This window comes from Monopterus albus, unplaced genomic scaffold, assembly GCF_001952655.1.
Source record: "Monopterus albus unplaced genomic scaffold, M_albus_1.0 scaffold137.1, whole genome shotgun sequence".
NCBI lineage: Eukaryota > Metazoa > Chordata > Actinopteri > Synbranchiformes > Synbranchidae > Monopterus > Monopterus albus.
Genome location: NW_018128017.1, coordinates 218,368 through 245,746, shown reverse-complemented (window position 1 = coordinate 245,746; position 27,379 = coordinate 218,368). Strand labels below are relative to the sequence as shown.

Genomic DNA, 27,379 nt, shown 5'->3' with positions numbered 1-27,379 from the left:
CAGGGGGACAGTGCTGGGAGCAATTCAGCGAGACAGCTATGGCTACCAAACCTTTTATGCCAACAGAGTTGGAAAGATTCAAAAAGCTGGGCCAGTTGAAGACTGGTGGTGAATTCCAGGCAATCTCAACATCACTGATATTGTCACAAGAGGAGCAGCACCTAAAGACCTTGGGGAGGACACTGCATGGCAAAGAGGACCAGAGTTCCTGAGGTGGCCAGTTGAGAAGTAGGGCCAGTGAAGTCTGCAAGTGAGGTTGTAGCTCATGCCAGAGAAAATGTGAATCGGCTCCAAAGGAAGGCATTTTCAGCCATAGTGACTAGACCTCAAGCGAAAAGACGCTAGGAGTTTACTTTGAAAGATAATTCCATAGCAAAGAACCCTGAGGTACTGAGCAGAGTTGACACTGAACCACTATCTTCTAGAGGGTGCCCTGAACCTGAGCTAGAACTCAGCAAAGGCAAAGTCCAGAGAAGGCCGGCGGGCTATGCAGCTAAGTTCATTGTGGATGTGAAGCACTTCAGCAGTTTATCCAAGTTAATTGGTGCCATTGCTTGGGTGTGGAGGGCTGCTAAGACATGGCTAGAAGTAAAAAACCAAGCAGCAAGTCAAGCAAAGAGGAAGGAAGTGTCATCAAGGAAAAGTAAAGTAGCTGCATTAACAGCCAGAGAATGTGAAGATGCTTTCAGGGACCTCGTATTAGCAGCTCAGGAACTCAGCAAAGGCAAAGTCCAGAGAAGGCCGGCGGGCTATGCAGCTAAGTTCATTGTGGATGTGAAGCACTTCAGCAGTTTATCCAAGTTAAAAAGACTCTGGACTTCTAGTCTGAGGAGGCAGGATTCAGGTCTTCAGAGACAACAAAACTGTAGTACCCATTCTGCCTTATGAGGCCTGGATATCGCTGCTACTGGCACAAGAAGTTCACTGTGCAAATCATGAGGGAGTAGCAGGAACACTCCTAAGGATGAGAAAGAAGGCATGGGTGATCAAAGGTCGGCGATTATCCAAAAAGGTAGTAGACAACTGTGTGAGTTGTAGGAAGGCTAAAGTGAAGCAGTGTCAACAAATCATGAGTGATCTGCCCCCAGAGCGGGCTGAGCCAGCAACACCATTTGAGTTTACAGCTGTGGACTTGTTTGGACCTTATGAAATGAAGGATGAAGTAAAGAAACGAGTAAAACTCAAAGTAGTCTGGGGGACTGTCTTCTGTTGCATGGCGTCAAGGGCCATACACACTGATGTTGTCAGTGACCAATCAGCTGAGGGATTCCTGATGGCTTACCAGAGGTTCACGGCATTGAGAGGTCACCCAAGGAAGGTGTGGTCTGATCCAGGCTCAAATTTCGTTGGGGCTAGACCTGCCCTCATAGAACCCTACAGGTTTCTAAACCTCTTGGAGGAGTCAAAAGTGGATGAGAAAGCAGCTAAAAATGGTACTGAGTGGTCCTGGAAGATTCATCCTGCTGATTCACCTCACAGGAATGGAGCAGCCGAAGCAGCTAGTGAAGCGAGCACTGCACAACCTAGCCAGTAACAACACTTTCACATGGAGAGAATTTCAGACTTTCCTAGAGGTCACCCAAGGAAGGTGTGGTCTGATCCAGGCTCAAATTTTGTCAGGGCTAGACCTGCCCTCATAGAACTTTAGTCCCAACTCACTCCTGTTAGGACGAGCTGCACCCCAAGGGGACCCAGGGGATTTCCAGTTCAAAGAATACCCTCACAAGAGAATAAGGGTCATCCAAGCAGAGGTGGGCAAATTCTGGAACAAGTGGTGCCAATTGGCAAGACCAAATCTGTTTGTCAGGAGCAAGTGGCACACCAGGGAATGAAATGTTGCTGTGGGAGATATCATCTGGCTCGCTGATCAGAATGCTTTGAGGGGTCAGTACAAACTTGCCAGGGTGGTCAGTGTCAATCCTGATGAGAAGGGCGTTGTGAGAGACATGCATGTCCAGACTTTCCCAAGCTACCCTGTCTCAGCGTTGAAACCTGCTTGGAAGGAGACCCAAGGAAAGGCATGAAAACTACCAAAAACACTACTAAGATTCCTGCAACAATCCTCCATAGAGATGTCAGGCGGCTCATCGTCCTGATTCCTGTGGAAGAGCAATAAATGGGTGTGATCTCCTTGGGTTAAATAACCAGGAGCTCAAGTGGGAATGTTTGCTTGACTCCAGTTGGAATAAGGAGGGGACACTTCACCGGTGTGGCAATCATAGGGATGTCACTGGTATGTAAATTGTTTTATGTAAAACAGAGAGTTTTACCGCTGTGTTCAGTATGATATGCTATTTAGCGTGCGGGTTTGTCATCTTATTCAAAGTAGCGATGTTCGTACTTTGCGTTATGTAAGCTAGCTATGTGAAGTCCAGAGTGTAAACACTGTATTTCATCAAGATTTAAGTTAAACCTGCAACATAAATGTGGAATTAGAGAGCTCACAATGTTGGTAGCAACAATAATGCTCATTGTATTTTATTTCTCATTTTCCTTTTGTAAGGTTATCAACCTGTTTGCTTCTGCTGAAGAAAGTTCAATAAAAGAAACAAAAGTAGAAGAAATTGAGTTATTCCTGCATCCCCTGTGATTAGCTTATGCCTTTTTCAAGTTTGGGCAGCGTTTGAAGTAAAAAAACCCCAGAAAACTTGACAGTGTCTGTGCTCTTATTAAAGAGATGGCTTTGTTTTACGTATCCTCGTCTGGCACTTTAATTGAGTTACGACATTATCGGCAGCTTCACGCGCCGATCCTGACATTATGAGAAAACTGAGTTGCCTTGCCGGAGGTTTGCACTCTCTGAGTGCAGTTCAGTCCAGCCTAAAATGCACGATGACCTAATGTGATAAATATATTACCTTCTCCTATCAGCTTTTTGTCTATGCACACAAAGTCTTCACTTGCCTAAAACTACAAACCTCAACGGGCGTGGACACTACAATATGTCTCTATAATGTCACCTTTGTAGCTCTAAGCAGGGCCGGCTCATGGTATAGGCAACATGAGCAGTCACCTAGGGCACTGAATGTGACAGTAGGACACTTCATAAGTAACGTTTAAGTCCTTCTCAGGGATAGGAAAATTTTCAATCCAGCAACATTCTTGGAGTGAATCTGAGATGTTTGATATTTATACTCCCCCGATTTTACAATCCAATTTGTTCACACATCTGCGAAAATATCAGATATGAGTCAGGTGGAGGGGAAAAAAAAAAAATCTAATTTGGGTCCCTGCAGCAGGTGATGTGGTCTTCTTCCTATTGTGATATCAGTGATTTTGGTATGAAATGAAATCTGTAAAATTCCTCACAATTGTTCATTTACAACCTTTAACCTTTGCAGATTTCCTTTCTTGCTTTGGATCACAGATGTGCACACAGTGGATGTAGACATCCAGCCATTGTGTGAACTATAATACAGTACAGCTTTTGGGAGAACTCACTTTTTTCTCCACTTTTTCATGGTTAGAATGAAAGATAGAAACAACATTTGTAAAGCATGTCATTTAACTTTTGTTAATCAATATTCCTATGGAGCTCCGGCTCCGACATGCAGCATAGGTTGATTGGTGTCTCTAAATTGCCCGTCGGAGTGATTGTGTGTGTGAGTGGTTGTTCGTCTGCGTGTTAGCTCTGGAATGGACTGGCGACCTGTCCAGGGTGTACCCCGCCTCTTGCCCGCAGCTGGCTGGGATTGGCTCCAGCCCCCGTGACCCCGTTTGGGACTAAGCGGTATAGAAAATGGATGGATGGATGGATTATTCCTATGGATAAGAATATGAATAATAAGAATAAAAAATAGATGTAAAGTAAAGTAACCAGTGAGGTGTGTATGAGGCACGGAGAGCAGTGAGGAGAGAGACCATTTTACTATGTGCACCTTTCTGGGCGAGGGCGTAGGTTTGGTCTCAGCATTGGCAGGGACACAACCTTCTTCCCCAGCTCAAACCCCCCTCCCCCCAAAATAATTACATTAAGATCTATATTTATTATTTGGGTGCCATTTATTTCCATTTTAAAGATGACTGAACAGAATCTTATGTAAGCAGCTTGCTCTGATGTAAGATTTCTTTCCAAATAAACTCATGAGCAAAGATTGAACATCTGAGAATAACTTTAATGCTGATGCCTCCCTAAAATTCCAGACAATAATTCACAATTAGCCTCACCTGAAACACTGAAGATGCACCTGTTCCCTCATCTCTCTGATGTTTCCTACATGCAAAAAATTTATTAATTGTGACATTTTCGAGGGGTTTCTGGCCTGAAATTCACATCATACAGTCATGGCCAAAAATATTCTGATAGCAGAAACGCAAGCAACTTAATCTGCTGGTTTCTGGACTGTGGGAAGAAGCCAGAATATCCAGAGGAAACACACAGCACTGCAAGATCATGCAAAGTCCACACAGAAAGGATCTAGTAAGGATTTGAACCTGGAACCCTCTGCTGTGAGGGGACAGTGCTAACCACTGCATTTGTATTTACTACACAAAAACATAGAACAAATAAAAAATAAATGTATGTAATAATTAATGCATATCATTGCAGCTACAGTCATGGCCAAAAATATGGGCGCCCCTGCATTTCTGTCAGATAACACACCACTTCTTGCAGAAAATTGTTTCAATCACAAATTTGTTGGTATTCTTATGGTTATTTCTTTTGTTTGCATTGCACTCCAAAATGCAGAGAAAAAAGCCAAATCTGATTCATTCCACACAACTCCAAAAACTGACTGGACAGAATTATGGACACCTTTTCAAAATCATCAGAAACAGTTGTATTTCCAGCCTGTGATGCTCCTTTAATTTGTAATGAAACAAGTGTGATTTCTATATGCTGGCAACATAGAAATCACACTAGAAACCAGTTAAAATGGAGAAAACTGACTCAGCCTTTGTGTGGTGTGGACCACACTGAGCATGGAGAAAAGAAAGAAGAACAAAGAACTGTCTGAGGGTTTGAGAACCACAATGGTGGAAAAGCCTGGACAGTCTCAAGGCTACAAGTCATTGCAATGCCTTGGGCCATTGTCCTGCTGTAAGACCCATGACCTCTGACAGAGACCCAACTTTCTGACACTGGGCCCTACATTGTGACCCAGAATTCATTGGTAGTCTTCAGATTCCATAATGCCATACACACAGTCAAGACATCCAGTGGCTGAAGCAGCAAAGCAACCCCAGAACATCAGTGAACCTCCACCATGTTTGACTGTAGGGTTGTGTTCTATTCTTTGAAGGCCTCATTTCACTTTCTGAAAACAGTAGAATGATGTGCTCGACCAAACAGCTCTATTTTAGTCTCACCTGTCCACAGGACATTCTCCCAGAAAGGCTGTGGCTTCCTCAGGTAAGTTTTGGCAAACTCCAGTCTGGCTTTTTAGGAGGACTCAGAAAGTAGAGCTGTATCCCCTCACAAGTCCTCATCTGGGAAACAACCTACACTGACTCTGCCATCTGACCTTTTCATATCTGAGTCCTGCTTCTTTAAGAGAAAGTATGAGAACCCAGCAGGACTCCATGGCCTTATGAAAAACAAGGATCCATACTACGATATACTATGTTGCCTCAAAACAAAGCTGGGGGGATTTCTCCTGTTATCACAGCACTACAGGTTTCAAAGCCCATTGAGGCAAATTTGTGATTTGTGATATTGGGTTTTATAAGTATATCTGTGCTGGATCTGAAGTGATCTATCTTCCATGTCAGCTCAGCGAGATCCACTAGCCCTCATTTATGCATGTGTTGTCTCTAAATTTACTCTGGCCTCAGGCCATGTCACATTTAAGTGTGTGACTCCAGTGCTCTGAAATAGTGATTTCCATCCTCTATCAATATGTCAACAGGGTGTTTTTTAATACAAATATCTGCTGAGGAGCATCTAAGATCTAAAAGGTATAAAAGAGAAACAAATGAAATATAAAATATAGCTGACCATTTTTACGTTGTTGGTGAATGGTTGCATTATGAAGGGGACTCTAAGCTTTCCAGAATGTGCCATTACTAGAAATTTTGTCCTTGAACTATTCAAATTCTGGTCACAGGCATGGAGTACACTTCTCTCCATATTCAAATACACACTTGTCTAGGCTAAGGAGTGTTTAGCCTACTCCTCACAAAGTTTGGAATGCATCCAACACTTCAGGTGTTGATGCATTTGAAGGATGGAAAGTGTATTTTATTGTTGCATGCATGTGGAGAAAACACTACACTCATACCCATAAGGCACATGTATGCATATGGACAGATGGAGCAGACACATTTGCTTTTGAACTTGGCTCCTAATAATCACCTGAATGCACAAACTTCATGCTTAATCAGGGGGAGGTTGGTATAGGAAGCTGTGGGGTTTGTTCCATGACCACAGGGTGATCCACATAAAACTCATCAATGCAACAGTCCATTATTGTCATGGGGCTGTGGTAACACTAAAGTAGGAAACAGAAAACAGACCATTCTGTTTAGACATTAGGGCTCTATGGATACATCAGTACAGCTAGGGTTGTTTTAAGTCAGTGTGCAATGGGATTTGTTTTTTATTCTGGCTTATTCCTCTTATTCCTGTGGAAGCAAATTAAGTGTGACTTTGGATGTCCTTCTACCCAGCCTCGAGGAGGACCGCAGCTGTGCAAGTCCTCTCTACCCTAAGGATAGAGAGACTAACTCAGATAACTCTCTCTTTACCTCTCTTTGTATTTGTGTCTAGTCTGTCTTGGGTTTTTTTCAATACTGTGTTAATTCACAGAGTGGAACTGCTCACCCACCAGGGTATCCCAGAGTTTCTCTAAGATAAATCTGAGGCTTATTAAGACTTTGTTAATGCTATCCTAAATTTTAATGTATTGCTAATCCAAAATCAGACACTAGCAAAACTACACTTTTATTTTTCAACCTAAGACTACACTAATCAATATTTTATTCTTATTATTTCTAAAATGACAATATGTAATGTTAAAGGTTAAAATAAAAGTTATATTATGTTTTTCCCATTCAAAACAATTCATAACCTTGAGCTTCCCATACCTGTAATCCAGCAGACTGATCTGCTCCACTTGGCTTTTCCACTGCATTTTTCCTTATGTTGGTGACTGTTTACACAAGGATGGGACTGTGCTTCTCACATACACAGCTGAGCAGACAGCATGATGCTCATTAGTCACAAGTGCAACAAAATCGTCCAGTAACTGTATAAAATTCAAAATTCAAATCACAGCTAAATCGTGTACCAATTACTAAAAACAATACACGAATAAAATTTACTTGCCTAGTCTCAAATTTTGGGGTCCCTCCCAAAAATGTTTCTAAGCAATCCCTGACTAAACCTCTTATTTGCAGTTTGACATGAAATCAGCAACCAGCCATTATCCTTATGCTCCGATCATAGTCACCACTCAAAACTTTAAGGTAGAAACACAAAAGAAGTATCATATTAAGGAACTGAAATAACTGTACAATTCTATTCAGTTCAAAGGAAGACGGATTTCACAACCAATGGCAACCACCTTCATGAGGTACTGTTTTTAAGATTCGTCTCTAGTAAGATAACTATTAACATCGGTTGCAAGAGCGATCGCAAGTTTGGCAGAGTCGTTGATGACAGCCATGTCCTTGACAGCAATGTTGAGTTGAACAGTAATTGTATCATATGAAACTTTATAATTGTGTACATTATGTATAAAATTACATATTTTGATGGACCAACAAGATTTAAACAGACTGAAACTGAGAATTTCAGATGCCCAAAACAAGTCATCATTTTGGGGGACCTGTAAATGTTGCACAGTCTGAAGTGGGAATAAAGCACAATGTATCTCACTGTGCAGCTAACCCTAATGAACAGGTTATCAAACAGCTGTTGAACAAGTAGAACAAAAACTTGCAAAAATGTCTTTGCTGCTGTTTCTGCAGTCAGCAAGCTGAAGTTCACGTTTTCTTCTAAACCAGTTCAAACACTGCATGACAGGCAATGATGCCCAAATGACCCCCAAATGGATGGAAGGCAGTGGAAACAAAAGCAAAACCTGTGACCAGGGGTATATGTTCCGTTATAAGTTGGTAGGTTCCTACAGATGAAAAGGCTTAATGGTCAGTCTGCAGCCTGTTACCCCCCACACTATATTTACTGCCAGCTTTATAGCCTTGTCAATAAAGTGGGTGAGAGAGGTTAACATGAAGGCAAATAAAGTTCTCAATTTACCAACTGACCTACAGTATGTTCTAGCTCTCAACTGGTCAGGAGCTGACTCCGGCAGGTGCACTCAAGTGTCTGGACTAATTTAGGGTGTACTCAAAAGACAACAGCTGCTCCTTTGCAGTAAATGGGAGGTACAGTATTTTGGACATGTGGTTCAAAGTTCAAAGTGTTTATTTTGTCATATGCACAGTTAGGAAACGTGTTTCCCTGTACAATGAAATTCTTACTTTGCCGTCCACATGAATGCCACAAAATACAAATGAAATATAAAGTAGATAAATAAGTAACACAAAATCTAAGGCACTTTAAGCGGCAAATGCAGCAATATAATAAGAGACTGTATGCTGCATGGGAGCAGCATGTGCAGCAGTCAACAGTCAATGTGCAAACTGAGAATGTAAACAGTACATCACGTATTTCCTGGTAATAAACTCCTCAGCTGTTTAGGAGTCTGATGGCAGAGGGAAAGAAAGAGTTTTTCAGTCTAGTGGTCCTACATTTTACACTTCTGAATCTCCGGCCAGAAGGCAGAGAAGTGACCAGTCCGTGCTGGGGGTGGGTTCGGTTCCTTGAGGATAGAGGCAGCTTTCCTACGCACCCTACGGTGGTAAATGCTCTGCAGAGAGGGCAGTGGAGTCCTGGTGATCTTCTCACCAGTCTTTACCACTCTCTGCAGGCACTTGCGGTCCATAGCAGTAGTGCTGCCATACCAGACAGTGATGCAGCTGGTCAAGATGCTCTCAATGTAGGTTAAGATAGCCCCTAGACAGCTTTCCAATTCAAGGAATGTCCCACTGGGAGAAGACCCCAAGGAAGACCAAGAACACGCTGAAGACTTGGACATGCCATGGAACTACCGAAGAAAGAGCTGGCAGGAAGTAACTAAGAGGAAGATGTTTGACTACCTTGTTTAGCTTGTTGCCACTGTGACCAGGTCTGGGAAGAGAGGCAGAAATGGATGAATGTTTTGCCATTGGTTTGTTGGCACTATAGCAGATCATTTTGCCAACTGGGAGATTTTAGTTTTAATTACAGTGTTTTGTTAATCTAAAGCATCAAAAAATAAACATTAAGAGATGCTATCTTCTGATTATTATCCATTACTTTGCCACTTAAAATCCAGTTTTCTTTAAGTCCAGAGCACAATAGGAGCAATCCACTGATGCCAAGCTATCTCTGCTTTACACTGCACATCACAACATATGGGCAGACTAGGAGCACAACTAGCACAGGGAGAAAATGAATTAAGAAAGCAAATGAAAAAGTCCAAAGAGAGAGAGATATATGACAGAAAAATCGCAAAGAAAGAATACAGATAATGAGGCAGAAAAGAAAGAATGAGATTTGAACAATTAGTGCTCCAGGTAGAAAACCACAGAGGGAGATAGGGAATGCACAGAGCAATTAAATCACAGTGGCAAAGTGAGAAAAATTAGATGGACAAAAAAGTGAGAGCAGTTAGTATTAAACAAAACACAAAAAGATTCCCAAAGAGACAGAGAGAGAAGCCAAATTTGCTTTGGTCCAGTTCATTTGACTACCGCCTTAAACATACTGTGAATACAAAGGACTTTATTACATTGTTGAGTTAATTCCAAATGCAAATATCATTTTCATGCTCTTATGTTGCCTTGGATTTGCAGCACAGCTCATAGGCCAGTCAATTTGATTTCTCCTGAAAAATGTCAATGTGTGATTAGTGCTAACTGAGAAAATGCAAGATAAACATTGGCAAATGTCTGAAAAGACAGACAAATCCTCCACTTCTCAATTTCTGGACTGAGGACCATTCTTAGCATTGCAGCTGATTCAAAGCCTTTGCTAGGAGTGGACACACAGTTCCAGGAGACAGAGGAGGACTCAGAAAGTAGAACTGTATCCTCTCACAAGTCCTCAGCTGGGAGATAACCTACACTGACTCTGCCGTCTGACCTTTTCATATCAAACCCCTGCTTCTTTAAGGGAAAGCACAAGGACCGAGCACAGCCCTGTGTCCTAGTGCTGGATAATCACCAGGAGTCCACGGCTTTATGAAAGACAAGGATCCATACTATGATATACTATGTTGCCTCGAACCAGAGCTGGGGGGGATTTCTCCTTTTGTCTCAGCACTATAAGTTTCAAAGCCCATTGGGGCAAATTTGTGATTTGTGAAATTTGACTTGACTTCAGACAAGGACTCCACAAATAAGGGCTAAAAATTTAAGTATGTCATTTTAGTATTGCATTTTTAAACCAGTGTCAGAAGCAAGTGCTCTATTTTTACCTTGGCAACATTATTACCATTTGTTAATTAGCACTAAACACAAAGTTGGTTCATGGGAATGTCAGTTTATCAAGTATGTAATGTAATGTAATGTGTTGATGGCATAGGAACTGCCAAAGTTATTACAGTTCATTCTGAGGGGAACATGAATGCCTTGCCAACCCATCCAGTACGTGGTGTGACATGTCCCCTCTTAAAGATGAAAAGTCAGAGGAGTGTCAAAGTCAATAGCACACAGGGGGCCTCAGTAAGTTAAATATAGTACAAAAAGAGAGAACAGTAAACAGTTAGGCCAATGCCAGTGTGGTACATTTTTACTGGATTATATGCATGCCTCCTATTCAGTCACCTTCTCATGCATATGGAACAATCTGAATCCAGCACAGGAATGGAGGACTCCACCAAGACTACTATACATAAAGGTCATAAGAGAATGTAAGTAGATTAAATGTATATTGTAGGAAAAATTCCATCCATGAATAATATCAAAAATGGGGTTTGGTGTCCTGGTAATTGTTTCAGCCTGATGAATACCACTTCATGTTTGTAAGATTTGAACTTTAGCATGTTCTGCCTGTTCTGCTCCATTCATGGCCAAGTTTCATTCAAAAAAACTTCAGTTAAAAAAAACTTCACACTGTTGAGCAGGAAACCTGTTGTCAAAAATCAGCAGGAGCACTGGTCAGCAGTGGTATAAGGGACCTGGAAAAATCAAAAAAATAGTACTACAGTATATTTGTCATTCCAGAGCCGTACCATAACAACATAATATACTGTATATGTTTTCTCAAATAACATGTATATGGTATTCAACTCATGATCAACTCTGTTTGAGTGGGGCTTGCATGGAGACCTGGACCATGAATATCTGTATAAAATGTGCCAGTCCATCTAGTAGTGCTGAGATGCAGTATATCACTAGTGAAACCTCTCAGGACCTTGAACTCTTTGTTGCTGTATATTGCACAGCCTTATGCAGGTTTACTATTTGCACATTGAGAGCCGATGTACCAGAGTCAAATTCTTCGTGTGTCCATCACACCTGGCCGATAAGGCTGATTCTGAATAAAATTTCATGGCAAATCAACATTAGCTATCAAGACTAAAAATCAGGACTGTGAACTTCACTGTAGGGCAGTAGGGATAGTCAGGTGATCACCCTGACTCCCAGTCAGTCAGGTTGTGATTTAATCTCTTGAGCAAGCAAGCAGGCAATAGCAGTATAGCAGTGCTGAGCTATTTCAATGTAAACTAAAGTGGTGGCCATACTGATCAGCCAACATGGCCGTCCTCAGAGCCCAAACTGCTAGCACGGCCAAAGAGCTGACTGTTCTAGTTCAAAACTCAGTCTTGGTGACTTTTGATTTTCACTATGCTGGTGATACAAACACACACAGAGAGAAATACAGCAACCACTTCTCAGTATCTATTTGATCCCTTCACTATTCCCTTTCTCACCTGGAAAATGGAGACTCTTATATCAGGATACTCTTCATTGACTATTTAAAGGGAGCAGTGAACAGAACCTGCCTCAAACTGATTTGTGTTCGTTTCCATACTGTGAGAGGTGAAAAGTTGAATTCCACTGCCTACACAGTCTGAATGTGACTCACACTCAATCAAATTAGCATTTCACATGCAGCTTTTGCACAGGCCTAAACATATGCAGAGTGGTCTGCTTACATGGGGTCATACAAAATACATCTTGAGGTCTTTTGGAAACATAGTTTATCTGAAAAGCTTAGTTTTCATAAGCCAACCAAAACAAGCTGCTAATACAGATCTACCTGCTTCTATACTGTAAATCTGCTTGTTTTAATGTTAATGAACTGACCTGCTATATTCAGCCTTGTTTCAAGACAGTAAACTCATTATCTTATGTCTGTTTATCATCTTTACTTTCAGGATCAGTAAACAAAAGCATATCTCATTATACAATACACTATGCTTTTCCTTTTGACTTCTAGTTTTGGTCTTATTTGTGCTGTGGTATTTTTTGTCATTTTAATACACAGATGCTTTCAATAGCACTTAAAAAAACACACACACACACACTTAAACACACTGAAACACACCAGACAATCAAGGTCAAAAAACACTATCAGTGAACAAACAGTAACTCCATGAAACAAGTCTGAAGTGGTTTAAGAGAAGATAAAGGTTTAGCTGCCTGAGCTCCAGAGCCCGTCTGAGTCAAGATACTGACATTTTCTTCAGAAATCCATAGACATTGTGTAATTCTTGCTAACTCAAACTATACATCTCCTTGTCATGAGCAACTGATCATTGCCCAGGACTGAGATTTGTAGAAGCTGAATAAAGTTTGCAGTGTATGAATAATGGGCCTTCCTAGAGTTTCATTGCAGTATAACTCATAACCTGTGTATCCTCATATTGTTCATCATACAAAACTAGAGAATTGCATTTTCTGAAGAAAATGTGTATGGATGCTGAGTGCTGAAAGATTACCCTGAAAATGCTGAAAATTTTGACACCTTAATGATTTTACTAGCTGAAATTATGCTGAATTAGAATTTTCCCATTCAATTGAATGGTGCAAGATTTTCAAAATAAGGCTAAATATTTTAAATATGACACTTATTTAAACAGTTTATATTTGAATCGGACAAGTCTTCATGAATTTGGCATCTGTAATGGCATCTGTAATGATTACAGTAAACACGCAATGCAATATGACTGGCTTGTGTCAAGGGAACATAAATTTGTATAGCCAAAAAAATATATATATGCGATATTGTGATATGAAAAAAGTCAAATTTATGTAAGCACAACATTTTTTTTATTTGTAGCGCAGCTTTATTTTCTGTGATATAATTTCACACTATCCCCATTCAGTCAACAAACAGCACAGAGGAAGCAGGCAACATCTCCCGGCAGACCTAAGTATGTTGTCTGCTCAGAACCTCTGATTGTCCACTGCACATTGAATATGCATGTGGATTAGCCTCATGTGAAAAGATGGATATGAATGACAAAGATGCAATGATAATGCAGGCACATTCAGTCTCTGTTCTGTGATGCCAGAACCTTGGAAGATGCAAACATTTTACATCTCAGGTATTCAAGCAGACATTATAGCAGAAACAAGAGAAATGCATTTCCTATTGAAAATGCGTGTGGATGTTGTGTGCTGAAGGATCACCCTGAAAATGCTGAATATTTTGACACCTGAAATGCATATTTACCTGAAAGTATGCTGAAGTAGAATTTTCCCAATCATCTGAATGGGGCAAAAGTTTCAAAATAAAGCTATATATTTCAAAAGTATAAAGTTTAGAAAAATTCTGAATAGAAGCATGAATGTCCTTGAGGAGTTGAACATTTTAATAGCTGAAATAGCTGAAAATATGCTGAAGTTGAATTTCCCCATTCATTTGAATGGGGCAAAATTTTCAGAATAAAGCTGAATAGTTTAAAAAGTATGAAGTTTAGGAAAATTTTGAATAGATCCGCACATGTCCTGAAAAATATTCAGGTATCAAAATGGTTGTTCTAGCTGAAAGTATGCTGAAGTAGTTAAGGGCCAAATAATGTACCGAATAATAATAACAATAATAATAATAAAGACCAGCAAAACATGGTATGGATGCTGACTCAGCATTCATACAATAATATACACTTGGTCTGTGTGCAATAATGAGTTTTTAGAAAACTTTAGAAAATTTTATTAAATAAGAAGAACAATCTATGTATGAGATTTGTCGACCTGCTAACAACCTTATCTTTAAAATGCAAATCTAGGATTACCCTTTTGTGATAGATGTGATAAAACACCACTGGAGAGATAGCATAACCGCACACGCACTCACCCCCAGCTTGCGGCTGCGCATGCGTACATAGCCCTGTTTGACAATGTCGTTGAAGTTGGAGGCCATCTTTGGAGGGAGGGTAACCTGCTGGCTGTCACTGTGGAGACCATCCAGATGTCTCTGTCCTCCCCCGACCGGTCTTTGGCGTTCTCTTCCTACCTTTCCAAAGCTTCCAGTTTCAATCCTGTTTGTCTCTTCCCAGGCTTCGTGTGGGTTTCCTCTTGCTAACACTTCCTATTTGCATCTATCTCAACTCGGTTTCTCCTCTTTCATGGAGCTCCTCACATCCCTCCTTTCTTTTACTCCATCAGTTTACTTTTGTTATCCTGTGTTTGGATTTGTTTTTCTTGTGCTTTGCCGTCCACTTGTCTTGTGGTTTTCCTTCCTCTGTCCTTCTTTCATTCACTCTTCACCAGATGGTTCTTTGTTTGGCATCTCTAAGAAATGGACAGACAACAGGATAGAAAGAAAGAAAGAGAGACAGAAATGGATATATATTTAAATATGTATTTTTTTATTGACGAGTGAGGAGCACAGCATTAGTGTCCATTAGTAATGCTGATTACACACACAGTTACTGAATTTTCAGGATGGTTACTTGTCCTTGTGCTGTAATGTACAGTATACTGTATGTCTGGTTATATTTGCCTTTCTTTGTTTGAACATGTGCGAATGAATCTGAATAAAGCACAAGTACGCTTGTTTATATGTGATTGTGTTGTACCATGGTATAAAGCTATAATAGCCTACAGAGGCAGCATCTGTTAGGACGTACTGTATCTAGGAAATAAAAAAGAATGAGGTCTAACCTGTGAATGTGATGCCTCCATGTAGGCCCTCTACAGGAGAACTAGTATGGGCAATGGTTAGATGGATGAGACATTATGGGACTCAAACCCAGATGTGTTTTAAGAGAAGTCGAGATATTCTGCTGTGAATAAGATTTTTTTGTCTGATATGGTTGTCTTTTGACTCTTATGATTTTCCCTTAGTCCCTCATTGAAAACATCTGAAAGCATAACTATGTAAATATTTCAAAACTGCTGAAAACAAGATGCCTCCCACTTCATTGAAAATTAGAGGTGAGCACAGAGAAACTTTGCCCCCACTCAGCAGATGATTGTGAAAACAAACTGCACATGCAGACATCATTCTGCACAATGAAGCTCAAACCTCACAGGGACCATTAACGTGACATTCGCATGTCCATATCTACATGGACGACGCTGGGATCGTTCCTTCTTTCCAATACTGATCATTAAGCTTTTCTTGCAGTGTGGTACAGGTCCATTTTCTCAATGTGCACATTGTCAGATAGATGAAAAAAAATCTGCACACATACTTAACAATAATACTATGATGTCCTATTAGAATCACTTCCACTAAGTATCATTGGCCATTCTGTATAAATGCAGTTATTCAAAATCCAAATGGAGAACATCATCCCCTGCCCACAGTCTGAGAGGCTGTAATGTATTTTATAAACTCTTACAGTCCATTGTGAAGCTGACCTGAATATTTGAACAGATTCTTTCTATGCAGTGTCTGTCTTAGTGTTGAGGTAAGCCATGTGTGAAGTACAACATAAACACACAGACCCTGTGGGTCTTCCCCCTCCACAGAGCGAGAACACTTGCCATCTTTACTGACTCACTTGTGGTAATATAGCTGATATAAAGGAGGTGACGTGACTTTATTTTTGGGGAAGGCATTACCCACAGGACTCAGTGGTAAATCTCCCTGACAACAGTGGAACAAAGACATTAAACTTTAACAAGGGGTCATTAATATATACAAAAACGTGCAAGGTGCACACACACACACACACACACACACACACACAGAAAGCTGGCAGGAGACAGGGAGATTCTTGCTATCATAGCAGTATTGGTTTAGCTAAGTGGCTCAGTCAGGCACAAAAGACTATTAAACATTAAAGATGCAGAATATGGATAAAGAGCACATTGTGACAGTGACAAAAACATAAATACATCAGTAATTTGTGTTTGTCTTCTTCCATTAGGAAGGTGACAAAGTATCTCTAAGGCAACTATGACAAGACTGTATTCACATGAACCACCTTTTCAGGATACATTGTGTTTAAGGTGGGCAATCTGAGCATTACACCATGAATAAGTTATTACCACAATCACTTGTGGACATCGCTATGTTCACCATAAATAATTGAAGCACACTGCTTGGATGAGTAACAGCCTCTGGTATGCTCTACCCTTCATTTTTACAACCAGGTACAAAGGATGAAGCATTATCGCCAAATATACCATTATTAATCTGACCAGCATTTCAATTCCTCTACCGGTAATCATTTTTATTTTTACAATGTATCAAATGATTGTGTAATGTGAAATATGCCACTCGTATCAATGAACCCTCCAACTCTGGCGTTCCACTCAGCTTTTCAACATCTTTCAGTCTATTGTTGTGTGAACAGCTTGAGAGAATGTTAGTTTCAAAAACTGACAATGGATGAGCTACTTCAAAGGCCTAAATCACGAAGGGTAGAATTTGGGGTTCTTCTAAAGTGACATGTTTAAAACTGTAGTATGGGGTGCACAGAGGTTTCATTTGGACATTCTGAACACTGTTCATGATGAGCCAGCTGTCATTCACTCAGCCGCTAACAATCTAGCTGCTAGCCAGCATTATCTGTTGCTGTGATGCAGTTAGCAGGCTTGTTTATTTTGAGAGAGACTCCCACTCTGTTTGTCTTTCTGAATTCATACAGTACAGTGCATTTTCTATCTGGTGCTTGCTCTTTCTCAAAGAAACCATCCTTGGTTGAGTGTACAGTTCTGATACTGACATACAGACAGTATATTCCAGAAAACACCGCCGAGTTTAATTTCATGAATATATGGTAAATACTCTATCCTGGAAACTGTTGGTTAAATGGTCATATATTAGCTACAGCTTTCACCTCATACAGCCTGTTTGTTAAGACATTCACTTAAATCAAAGCTCTAGTCATTGAGACACCACACTTAATCAAATTGTGATTTTGATATAAAAACAATTCATCTTCAGGCTCTGTGTACCTACTGTACACAGAGCTCAGGCTGCAGAGAGCTGTGACATTATTGTTGTGGATGCTTGATTTTGAGCTGTTGTCTCCAGAGAGCCTACAGGATGAAATTCAACCACTGCATTTCTTACCACTGTTTCCAGTTATTTGTCTCAACTCAGGTTTGATGATGCATAATAAAGTCAAGTGGTGCAAAACCAATGAGCTTCGTTGGTTTGATATAGTGCTTTTTCCCAAAAGACTCTTCCCCTTACTTTTCTATATGCATACTTCTGTTACTGGGTACACAGTATTGACTACCTCAACATCAGAAATATAAGGAAGTCTAGAGATGACAATATTAAAAAGAAAGTCATTGCATCAAATTGCATTTGTTTTCTTGATTTCACCAGATTGATTTTACTAAAAGGTAAATAGGTAAAAGAATATCCATCTGTGGAATAAGAGTGACAGTAATAATGGGAACAATAAAAAGAGGAGGACTACTTTTCCATGAACTAGGGAAACTATTTATTTAACACTGTGATTGCATTAGGCAGAAAAGACTTACTATACACATTCTTGATGGCTCTGTACCACCTCCCTGAGGGTAGGAGCTCAATGTGGCAGTACAGGGGGTGGGAGGGGCCACTTAAAATCTGGTGATCTTTGTTTCCTATGTTTAATTAATATTTTTCACTTGCTTGCATCTGGAATTTCATATTATTTAACTAGCCACATTTAATACTCTCTGCAATTTTTGTCTATTCCTGACATTCAAGTCTATGTTGGGATGCTTTCACAAAAAGAGGAAAGAACTGGCTAATTCATTCTAGTGATTAAAAAAATCTGCCCCAACAGCATTTAACCCCACTGAGCTGAGCTCTAGTTTTGAAATGCTCAAACTGTGCATGTTTCCCATGGCCCCTGATTTGGATATATACAGTAAAAGACAAAAAACTGAAAAAAAGACAGAAACAGATTCAATTAAAAACAGACTGCAATGACTGAAAATTGAGTGTTTTAACATGTCTATTACACATAAAGTAAAATACTAATTAGTTTACCATGTTTTTATTGCACCAACAGACTCGGTGAGTTAGTCATTCACCTGACTGAAGCATGATCAGTTATTAAAATCTGTGTTTCTATCACTTCAGGGGACATTACATTGACTGAAATTCACTTCCTGGAGATTTATCCTGGCCTCAAACCAAGTCATTACTCTAAAATGTAATGATTTACATTTTGGAGATTTACATGGGTGTAGTGTTGCCGGAGCACACTGGAATGACGCTCCACCAGTTTTTTTCTCCAAGTGAGGAAAAAGATAACTTGTATCAACTGGTTGAACTTACATTTTTAAATTATTTAGATTACATTTTTGTGAATGTTTGAAGATCCAATCATCAGTAAAGCATATGTCCTGCAAAAGAACCAGTAAAATCAGATGGAAAAGTCCAAGTTGTGATTCAAGGTATGAAAACTGATTCATAACGTCAACTCATGCATTGAGTAACATGAGAGAAGAAATCAAAAGTGGCTGGTAGTTGCCAGTAGCCTTGCAGGCTCACAGTGAATAGGCCTGTTCACTGTGTTGCTACCTTAATAGAAAACACAAAGCAGTGGAGGTACAGTGCAGGCTACAGCAGTACAAATAGTCTACAAGTTCCAGGTCCAGTGGCAATATATTAATGTTACTGTTTTCTCATTAACATGAATATTTGAGATTATCTATGGCTATAACATGACAAATAGCTACTAATTCACATGGCTATTCGGCCACACCAGACAATAAGGCGAGTTCCACTACTTCAACAAATAACACTGCACCTCTGGATGTTGAGTCCCCACAGTGTAAACAGATTTATGTCCTCATCACATGGGTAATACCAGGCCACATGCACGCAGGAGGCAGCATTTTAAAACTAAATGTAAATCATAACAAAGACACAACATTGACTCACTGTTGCACTCACATTGATCCTGCGTTGGCTCTTTGCGAATCTCTGTGTGTGATGACACTGAATCAATACAGTGTTCAGCCTATTCCCTGACAAGTCAGCAGATCAGACATAAACACACTCAGCTACACCTCAAACTCTTCTCACTCACACTATAGAAAGTGTTCAATATCAGTGTCAAATGCAGTGTAAATAAAATAGATGGCATCCTCTGTAATGGCAGGACTTTCTGCAAATATAGTCAGTAACTTTGTGATCCTGCTAAACCCAGATTAGGAAACCTAGTAACACCTTTGGCTGTATGTCATGTATTGTCATTTTTTTGCCACATTTTTGAAAACAATATTCTTCTTGAGGTAGAACACATGCTTTGAGAATTAAAAATGGGTGTTGGGCCAACAACAGGACAGCAGTTTAATGGGCCATCTTCTTTAATGCTTCAGTGATGCTGAAATGCTGCTCCAAAATAACAAAAAATCTCTGGTATTGTTACAGTGGAATTCGATATAATTAGTTCAACCGTTCAACTATGCGAAATAAGCAAAAAAGACTTGTTTCTTGGCTCTGCCACACTCTAATTAGCTTCTTTACTGGTTTAACTAGTTCCATCCCAGGTTTATATGCAGGTAATAGCATAATGAAGTTGTGGACTGAGGAGCCACAGTGAGGGAACATGGATGTCTTGTATGCTTCTCTTATGCTGATGCAGGCTTTGTCCAGTGTGTTATTACCTCTGCTTGCAAATTTTATGTTGGTAGAATTTTGGCAGCATTGTTTTCAGGGCTTCATTTGTAAATGATCAGGTGCCAGAATATCACTTGGTGACGGTCCCAGCATGTCAGTGTGAGAGGAGGAGGTCCTGGAATGAAAACATTTCCTCAATGACAGTTGCATTTTCATAGTTTACACATTAAGGAAGCAGCTTAGAGGCAAAACATTATCTGTTGTGTGTTTGAAGCAACCAACAAAAATCACATAAGATGACATGCATTTACAAGTGCCAGATATAAATGGCGAGTGCAATTGATGCTAAATACATTAAGACTGAGGCTAATCCGTTCAATGAATAGCAAGTCTGGCATCATATTTCATCATACAGCCTTATTACTGCACTACACATTAATGTTATATTCAGAGTATTACAGCCACAGATTCAGAGCACACCAGAAACTAAGTAAAGCAATAACTTTACATAAACATGCTCCTACTTTCAGTTATTTAAAACAGCCTGTAACAGAGTCATGGGGCAAGAGTCCTCTCTCATGTTACTCCGTGCTTTGCTTCAGTCCTATGTCATTTTTAATTCATGACCTCAGCGTCAGACTGGCTTGTACAAATCTTTTCATTAACAGTTGTAGGCTTTATAACTGGGACCAGCTTGGCCTGTGTAACTATTGATTTCTGACTAGCTTAGCCCTGCTGCGACTTGAAATATTTTAGCAAATTGGCCTGTCTGTTTCACATTTTTGCTCCATAGCTAACATAATGTAAACACTGAATGTACACCTGACCCAGTGTGATCTATGCAGGCTGATGTGACGCACCTGTTTTTATTGCATTTTATTATTCTAATTGTGTGGATGCTGATTCAGCATCCACACAATTAGAATAATAATAATAATAATAATACTGTGGATGCTGATTCAGCATCCATACAATAAAGACAATGTACTTTTCTTTTTTATAACTTTCAAATGAATGGGAAAATCTTCAAATCTTAAAAACTTCAGCATACTTTTCAGCTAGAACAGCCATTCTGGTATCAAAATGTTCAGCTCTTTAAGGTCAACAATTGTGTGTATTCAGATTTTTGGGAATGGGAAACTCTTCAAATCCTCCTCCTCTTTCAGCCTTAACCAGTTCAGCATATTTTCAGCTAGAAAGACTATTCAACCTTTAAACAATTCAGCAATCCTTCATTTTCCATTCATTTCCTATTTAAACATATATTCAGCTTTTTGATATCCTTTACAGATTTTGAATTCTCACAGTTTATGTTATATGGTGATTTTGGACATTTCTCTGCTAAAGTGTGTCACATGACCTGCACTCTAGCTCTGTCCTTCAGCCTGTTCACAATTTTTCTGCTTGTTTTCTGCTCTTATTCTGCCAGCCTTAGGCTTTCACACACAAATTATACCTGAAAACGGTAGAGAAAGTTGTGAGGAATCAGAAAATGGCCTTGGTATTGTGATAGGATTGTCAGGTCCGCTCGGCGCAACCTGCCTCTCTTTTGCCTTTTCTCTCTCCTGCTCGCTCTTTTTGCAGGATCTGCACCTCAGCTGTGTCGCATCCTGCAATTAGTGACTCGCGGGTAGTCACGCACAGCTGGGTGCATTACTGTGACTAGTGTCCTTCCTTATTTAAATCTCTGGCAGATGCTCCGTCGTCGCAGGAGCATTATACAAATACATGTACAAAGACGTTTAACTAGCATACACCGAATTACCTGTGGAAATACCTATATTCGTGGTATGTGTTGTACGTCCTTTTAACTTCCACGCTGACAGTTCCTGTGCTGTGGATCTCTTTGTATGTTTTTTTGTTTCTTCCATGAGGTTATCTAGACGTTAGTTTGGTATCCACGCTGACAGTTCCTGTGCTGTGGATTTCCTTTTCATTCGCCAGTCCTCCTGGTTGGTTTATCTATTCACCTGTCCGTCCTGATCCTCCAACTCTCCTGGCTCCTACCGTTAGTCTACTCTACTCACCTGTTCGTCCTGGTCTCCTCCACCATCTCTGCCCTACTTTGCTCAATTATGTACATGAACTATGATACATTGTTTTTTGTTACTTTGTATTTTCCCCATTAAACCACCTTTTTTACTAGCACCTGGGTCAGCAATCTTGAGTCCTACCACAGTTCTCCCTCATCCTCCTGGTGAGGGGGACTAACCCATAACAAGGATGAAGGGTTTTTGAATTATGTGGCACATTCCAGAAAGAGTGACACCTCACTCTTCCATAGACAGCCATTCAAAAAGACAATTCAGAAAATCCCCTCGAAGCAAAACTTAGGGCATTTATACCACAGCTCCATTTTCTGAAATATTTTGACATAAAGGTGATCAACACTTTTGTTGAAGCCTCCTTGCCGCTCATAGTGAAGAGATTTTTTCAACAGGACTTATAGTTTTTCTTCAACTGTCAGTTGTTCGAAGCCCATGTTTGACTGAAATCTGCTGTAGTGTCCTCAAACTGCTGAGTCACTTAATGATGCACCTGTTATTTTTACACACACAAACAGCAACAGAATAGCACAAACACACACCAAATAAAACCCAAACATATAGTGTACAATCAAAGCAATACAGTGACATGCAGTAACACACATTGGTGCAGTGACACACCAACACACACACAAACACACAGACACAGGTTGGTGTGCCTTCAAAATAAGAGTTGAAAATAAGTCCCCAAAATACACCAAGTTTTCAAAATAAAAGTCTCTGATTGCATATTGCCTAAATGAAGGCCCCAAAGCTGGCCAGAATTTCAAAATAAAAGCCCCTGAAAGCAACTTAAGCTCACATAAAGGCCCCAAAATGTGCTGGTTTTTCACAATAAAAGTCAGTGATTACAAATTATCCCCCAATGAGGGCCCAATAACATTCCAGATTTTTAAAATATAACCTCCAGATTGTAACTTCAGCTCACCTGAAGGCTCCAACTTGTGATGAATTTTCAAAATAAAAGCCCACCTTGCACATTAAGATTACATTAAATCCCCAAAACATGCCAGAATAAAATAAAATTTTCAAATAAAATAAAATAATCAAAATAAAAGCACAATTGTAAGTTAAGCTCACACAAGCACCCCAAAACATGAATAATTTGCAAAATATATTATATTTATTCTGAAAATCTTGCCCCATTCAAATGAATGTATATATGTATATATATGATATGAATATTTGAATTTGGCTAATATATATGAATATTTTCTTTATTTTGAAAATATTGCTCCATTCAAATGAATGGAAAAATTCTACTTCAGCATACTTTCAGCTATCAAACTGTTCAGCTCCCCAAGGACATTCATGCTTCTCTTCAGAATTTTCCTAAATTACATACATTTGAAATTTTCAGCTTTATTTTGAAAATCTTCCCCCATTCAAATGAATGGGATCATTTTACTTCAGCATTCTTTCAGCTATTTTGGGTATCAAAAAGTTCAGCTCCTTAAGGACATTCATGCTTCTCTTCAGAATTTTTCTAAACTTCATACATTTGAAAATTTTAGCTTTATTTTGAAAATCTTGCCCCATTCAAATGAATGGGAAAATTCTACTTCAGCATACTTTCAGCTATCAAAATGTTCAGATCCTTAAGGATATTAATGCTTCTATTCAGAATTTTACTAAACTTTATACCTTTGAAATATTTAGGTTTATTTTGAAAGCTTTGCCCCATTCAAATGAATGGGGAAAATTCTACTTCACTATACTTTTCAGCTATCAAAATGTTCAGCTCTTCAAAGAAATTCCTGCTTCTCTTCAGAATTTTCTAAACGTTATACCTTTGAAATTTTTAGATTTATTTTGGAAATTTTGCCCTATTCAAATGAATGGGATTATTTTACTTCAGCATACTTTCAGCTATCAAAATGTTCAGCTCCTTAATGACACTCATGCTTCTCTTTAGAATTTTTCTAAACTTCATACATTTGAAATTTTTAGCTGTATTTGGAAAATTTTGCCTCATTCAAATGAATGGGGAAATTTTACTTCAACATACTTCCAGCTATCAAAATGATCAGCTCCTTAAGGATATTTATTGCATCTCATCCTTCAGCTTATTCAACAAAGAATTTCAGCCATCCCTCAGCTGTTTCAGCAATTGATTTCAGGCATTTTCAGGATGATTCTTCAGCACTCAGCATCCACACGCATTTTCAAGGAAATGCATTTCTCTAGTTTTAGTCTAATATGCTGTTGTAAAAGGCTAGTTGTACTGAAAATATTAGACTTGGACTTTTTATATATTATTCATATATTCGATTCCTTTTTTATGTAAATGAGGTGCTGGTTCTGTTAAAATATGTTCTGGTCACAATTTGAGAGATGCCCAATCCAGATCTAACTTTTTCCCACACAAATTTACCCCTGACTGTTTTTAGGTTTGTATGGTTGAAATCTCCTAGTACAGTGGAAAATACACTGATGTGTGCAGTCCACTGTTCCCTGATGGCATCATGTAGCTCATTCAGAACTTCCTTAGTCAGTAATAATCTTTGTCAGTTCCCGTGGCATGTAGAGTGGCCAGCACTTTAAGAATAAAAACTCTACTAGTGCTGACAACAACAGCATCCCAACACTATGCTTTGCTGATATAAACACAAAGGCTGCCTCTGTGGGCCTTTCCAGAGAGCAATGCTATTCTATCAACTCCCTAGCTCAGGGGTGGGCAATCCCGGTCCTTGAGGGCCACTGCCCTGCTTGATTTCCAACTATCCCTGCCTTACCCACTGCTGATTACCCAGATCAGGTGTGCTCTGTCAGTCAGAAGCTGGAAGATATCAATTCACTTTGACTTTCCTCACTCCACCTTTGTCTAAGATGGTATCTTCCAGCTTCTGATTGATAGAACACATCTGATTCAGGTGATCAGCAGTCAGTTGAGTGGGGATAGTTGCAAAATAAGCAGGTCAGTGGCCCTCGGGGACTGGAATTGCCTGCCCCTGCTAGCTGAACAGTCGTATCCAAGATGCTTTCTTTCAGCCATGTTTCTGCAAAAACAAAAATGCAGCAGTCTCTCAACTTATGCTGAGTGCTCCTCTGCAATCTCAGGTAATACAGTTTATGGTCCAGGGAGTGTACATTCACCAGCAGTGTAGACGGTGTAGCCGGTCAGTAGGGGTTGGCTGTAGTTGTAGCTCTTCCACGGAGATGCTCCTACTGCTGTGAATATGTGCTGCAGTAGACAGCGATACAAAAAGTTACGAGTTTTTAGTTTACTATATCAGTACTTTGTATACGCTCATTTCCCTATTCAGAGCAAAAAAAAAAAAAAACTGTCAGTAGACAGTATCATGAAAGCTGCCTGTCTTATCAGCTTCAGCTTGACAGCGGTTGCCAACTGCCTTCAAGCCGAAGTGCGTCATCTTTTGGGAGAATTTGGCTAATGCTAATGTGGTGCAAAGCAAGCTGAAGAAGCACTTGGAAACCAAACATCCCTTCTATCTTGAGAGAAGCGTGGCCTAAGCGTACAAGATCTGCACCAGAGGCAACAAGACAATTTGTGGGATTGTCAAATTGTCAAAAATGTGGGATTGTCAAAAAATAAATAACTAAATTGTATATTTTTAGTAGGAGGTATTTTTAGTCAGAATTGTTAGGTATTTTTAGTCAAATAGATATTGGTTAGGTACTTGTATGTATTAGAAATGTTTAGTGGAGGCAGGATGCCTCTAAATTGCCCATAGGAGTGCATGTGCATGTGTGTGTGTGTGGTTGTTCGTCTATGTGTTAGCCCTGCAATGGATTGGCGACCTGTCCAGGGTGTACCCCGTCTTCGCCCGATTGCCGGCCGGGATTGGCCAGAGTTTAAACCAACATTGTAAAAAGATAGATTCTTACGCTAGTGTGAAGAAATGTGTGAAAAAGGCATGTCTGGGGCCTATGACGAGGCTCCCCCAGCAGATGGAGCTGTAAAACTGTTTATTAAAGAGGCTGCTCGCTTGACTTCAAAGGCATGTTTCTGCCATAGGAGAGCGGGTTTGTTACAGAGGCACAAGACAGAGGCTAAACTTAAACATTGTGAGACATTTCTGCAAGATTGTGTTTGTTTTTTGGGTGAGTTTGAAAAAATCCAGAAAACCACAGCGAGTGTTGAAGCAGCGCATGTCTCTGACTTTCCCTCCAGTGACACTCAGGGACGCACACCCTCTGCCCCTCCTCCTCCTGCACGAGCTGCAGAGGAAGATAAAAAGGAGGCAGATTTTCAAAATGATGCTCATCACCAAATGCCATTACGTGCTTTTGCCAATACTGAACAAAATGGTTCATCGTTAGTAGTGGTCAAAGGAGGTATTTTATAACTGGCAAGTTTTCCCAGTAAGGAGGACATCTGGGCTAGCGCGCAGCAGTACTTAGATGGCGTAATTGCAGGATCTGGGGCACAGACTGCCCCACGCAGTGAGGAGCCAGGCACTTCCAGTCAGGGTAGTGCAGTTGGTTCAGATGCTGTGAAGAATTTGCTAAAAGCGTGTAATCATTCGGTGAAAACTCAGACTTCCAGTTGTTGTACTGCTTCTGCTAAAGGGAAGAAAAAGCATAATTGTCACAGAGCTGTGCAGGCTGTGTCTGAAAGTGAAAGCTCAAGTGATGACTGTAGTGAGAGAAAATATCCCTATACTGCCTTTTTAAGACGCAGGGGCAGACACAGAGGCAATATACATGCATGTTTGGAGAAACCTGCGACTCAAATGCCGCTACTCCAAACTGAGACAGCACAGGGCGGCGTTTCTGTGACATTACACGCCGTTTTCTCTCCAAGATACGTCACTAATTAAAAGCCAGCTTCCGCCATTAGAGCAGGGCGGGGCCCCATGGATCAAGGCATTTTTGAGTGCATGCGCTGGCTGTGTGCCAGCTCTGGGTGATTTCAGACGTATCTTCACAGCCTGTAGTTCTCTCAGTATGCTACAGGAAGTTGAAGCCTTGGCCAATACAGATAGAGATGACGACTCAGTCCCATTTCACGCGGTAATTCATGTGCTCTGGCCTGTGATCAGGATGAAATATCCGCTACAGGCTCAGAGTGTTAAGCTGTCCCATATTCCCGTGCAGACAGGGGAGACAGGAAGTCAGTATATCTTAAGAGTGCGTGAACTGTGGCATAATTACAGCAGCGAGAACCCAGGGCTGGTTCAGAGTGTTGGTGTGTTGTTTCGTAGTGCTGTTGAGTCTTCTCTCTCTGTAAGAATTCAGCAGTGGTTAAAACAGGTGATTGGCTTCAATGCTCTGCCCTTTGAACAGTGGGCAGCCCACATTATTCAGTATATTGATAATGACAAAGAAGATAGAAAAAAAGATGAACGGGAACTCTCATCCTTACAAGCACAGCTGACAAAAGCACAACTTAAAGAGATGAGAGATA

General features: G+C 40.2%; 1 protein-coding gene and 1 long non-coding RNA gene across 3 annotated transcripts in view; one reads left to right on the top strand and one right to left on the bottom strand.

The window, feature by feature from the left end:
* The window catches only part of dok4 (docking protein 4), a 120,520-nt gene that overhangs the window by 50,570 nt on the left and 42,571 nt on the right, over window positions 1-27,379 (bottom strand). Inside the window, exon 2 of one of the 2 annotated variants that reach the window (XM_020613701.1) lies at window positions 14,294-14,730. The exons of the other annotated variant lie outside the window; for it this stretch is intronic. Coding sequence (XP_020469357.1) covers window positions 14,294-14,359 — 66 coding nt within the window. The 5' untranslated portion in view covers window positions 14,360-14,730. The remainder of the gene's footprint in view (window positions 1-14,293; window positions 14,731-27,379) is intronic. 2 annotated transcript variants of the gene reach the window in all.
* On the top strand, window positions 1,670-2,637 carry LOC109967847 (uncharacterized). Its single transcript, XR_002275999.1, has 2 exons — window positions 1,670-2,233; window positions 2,504-2,637. It is a non-coding gene; the product is annotated as an uncharacterized LOC109967847 (long non-coding RNA).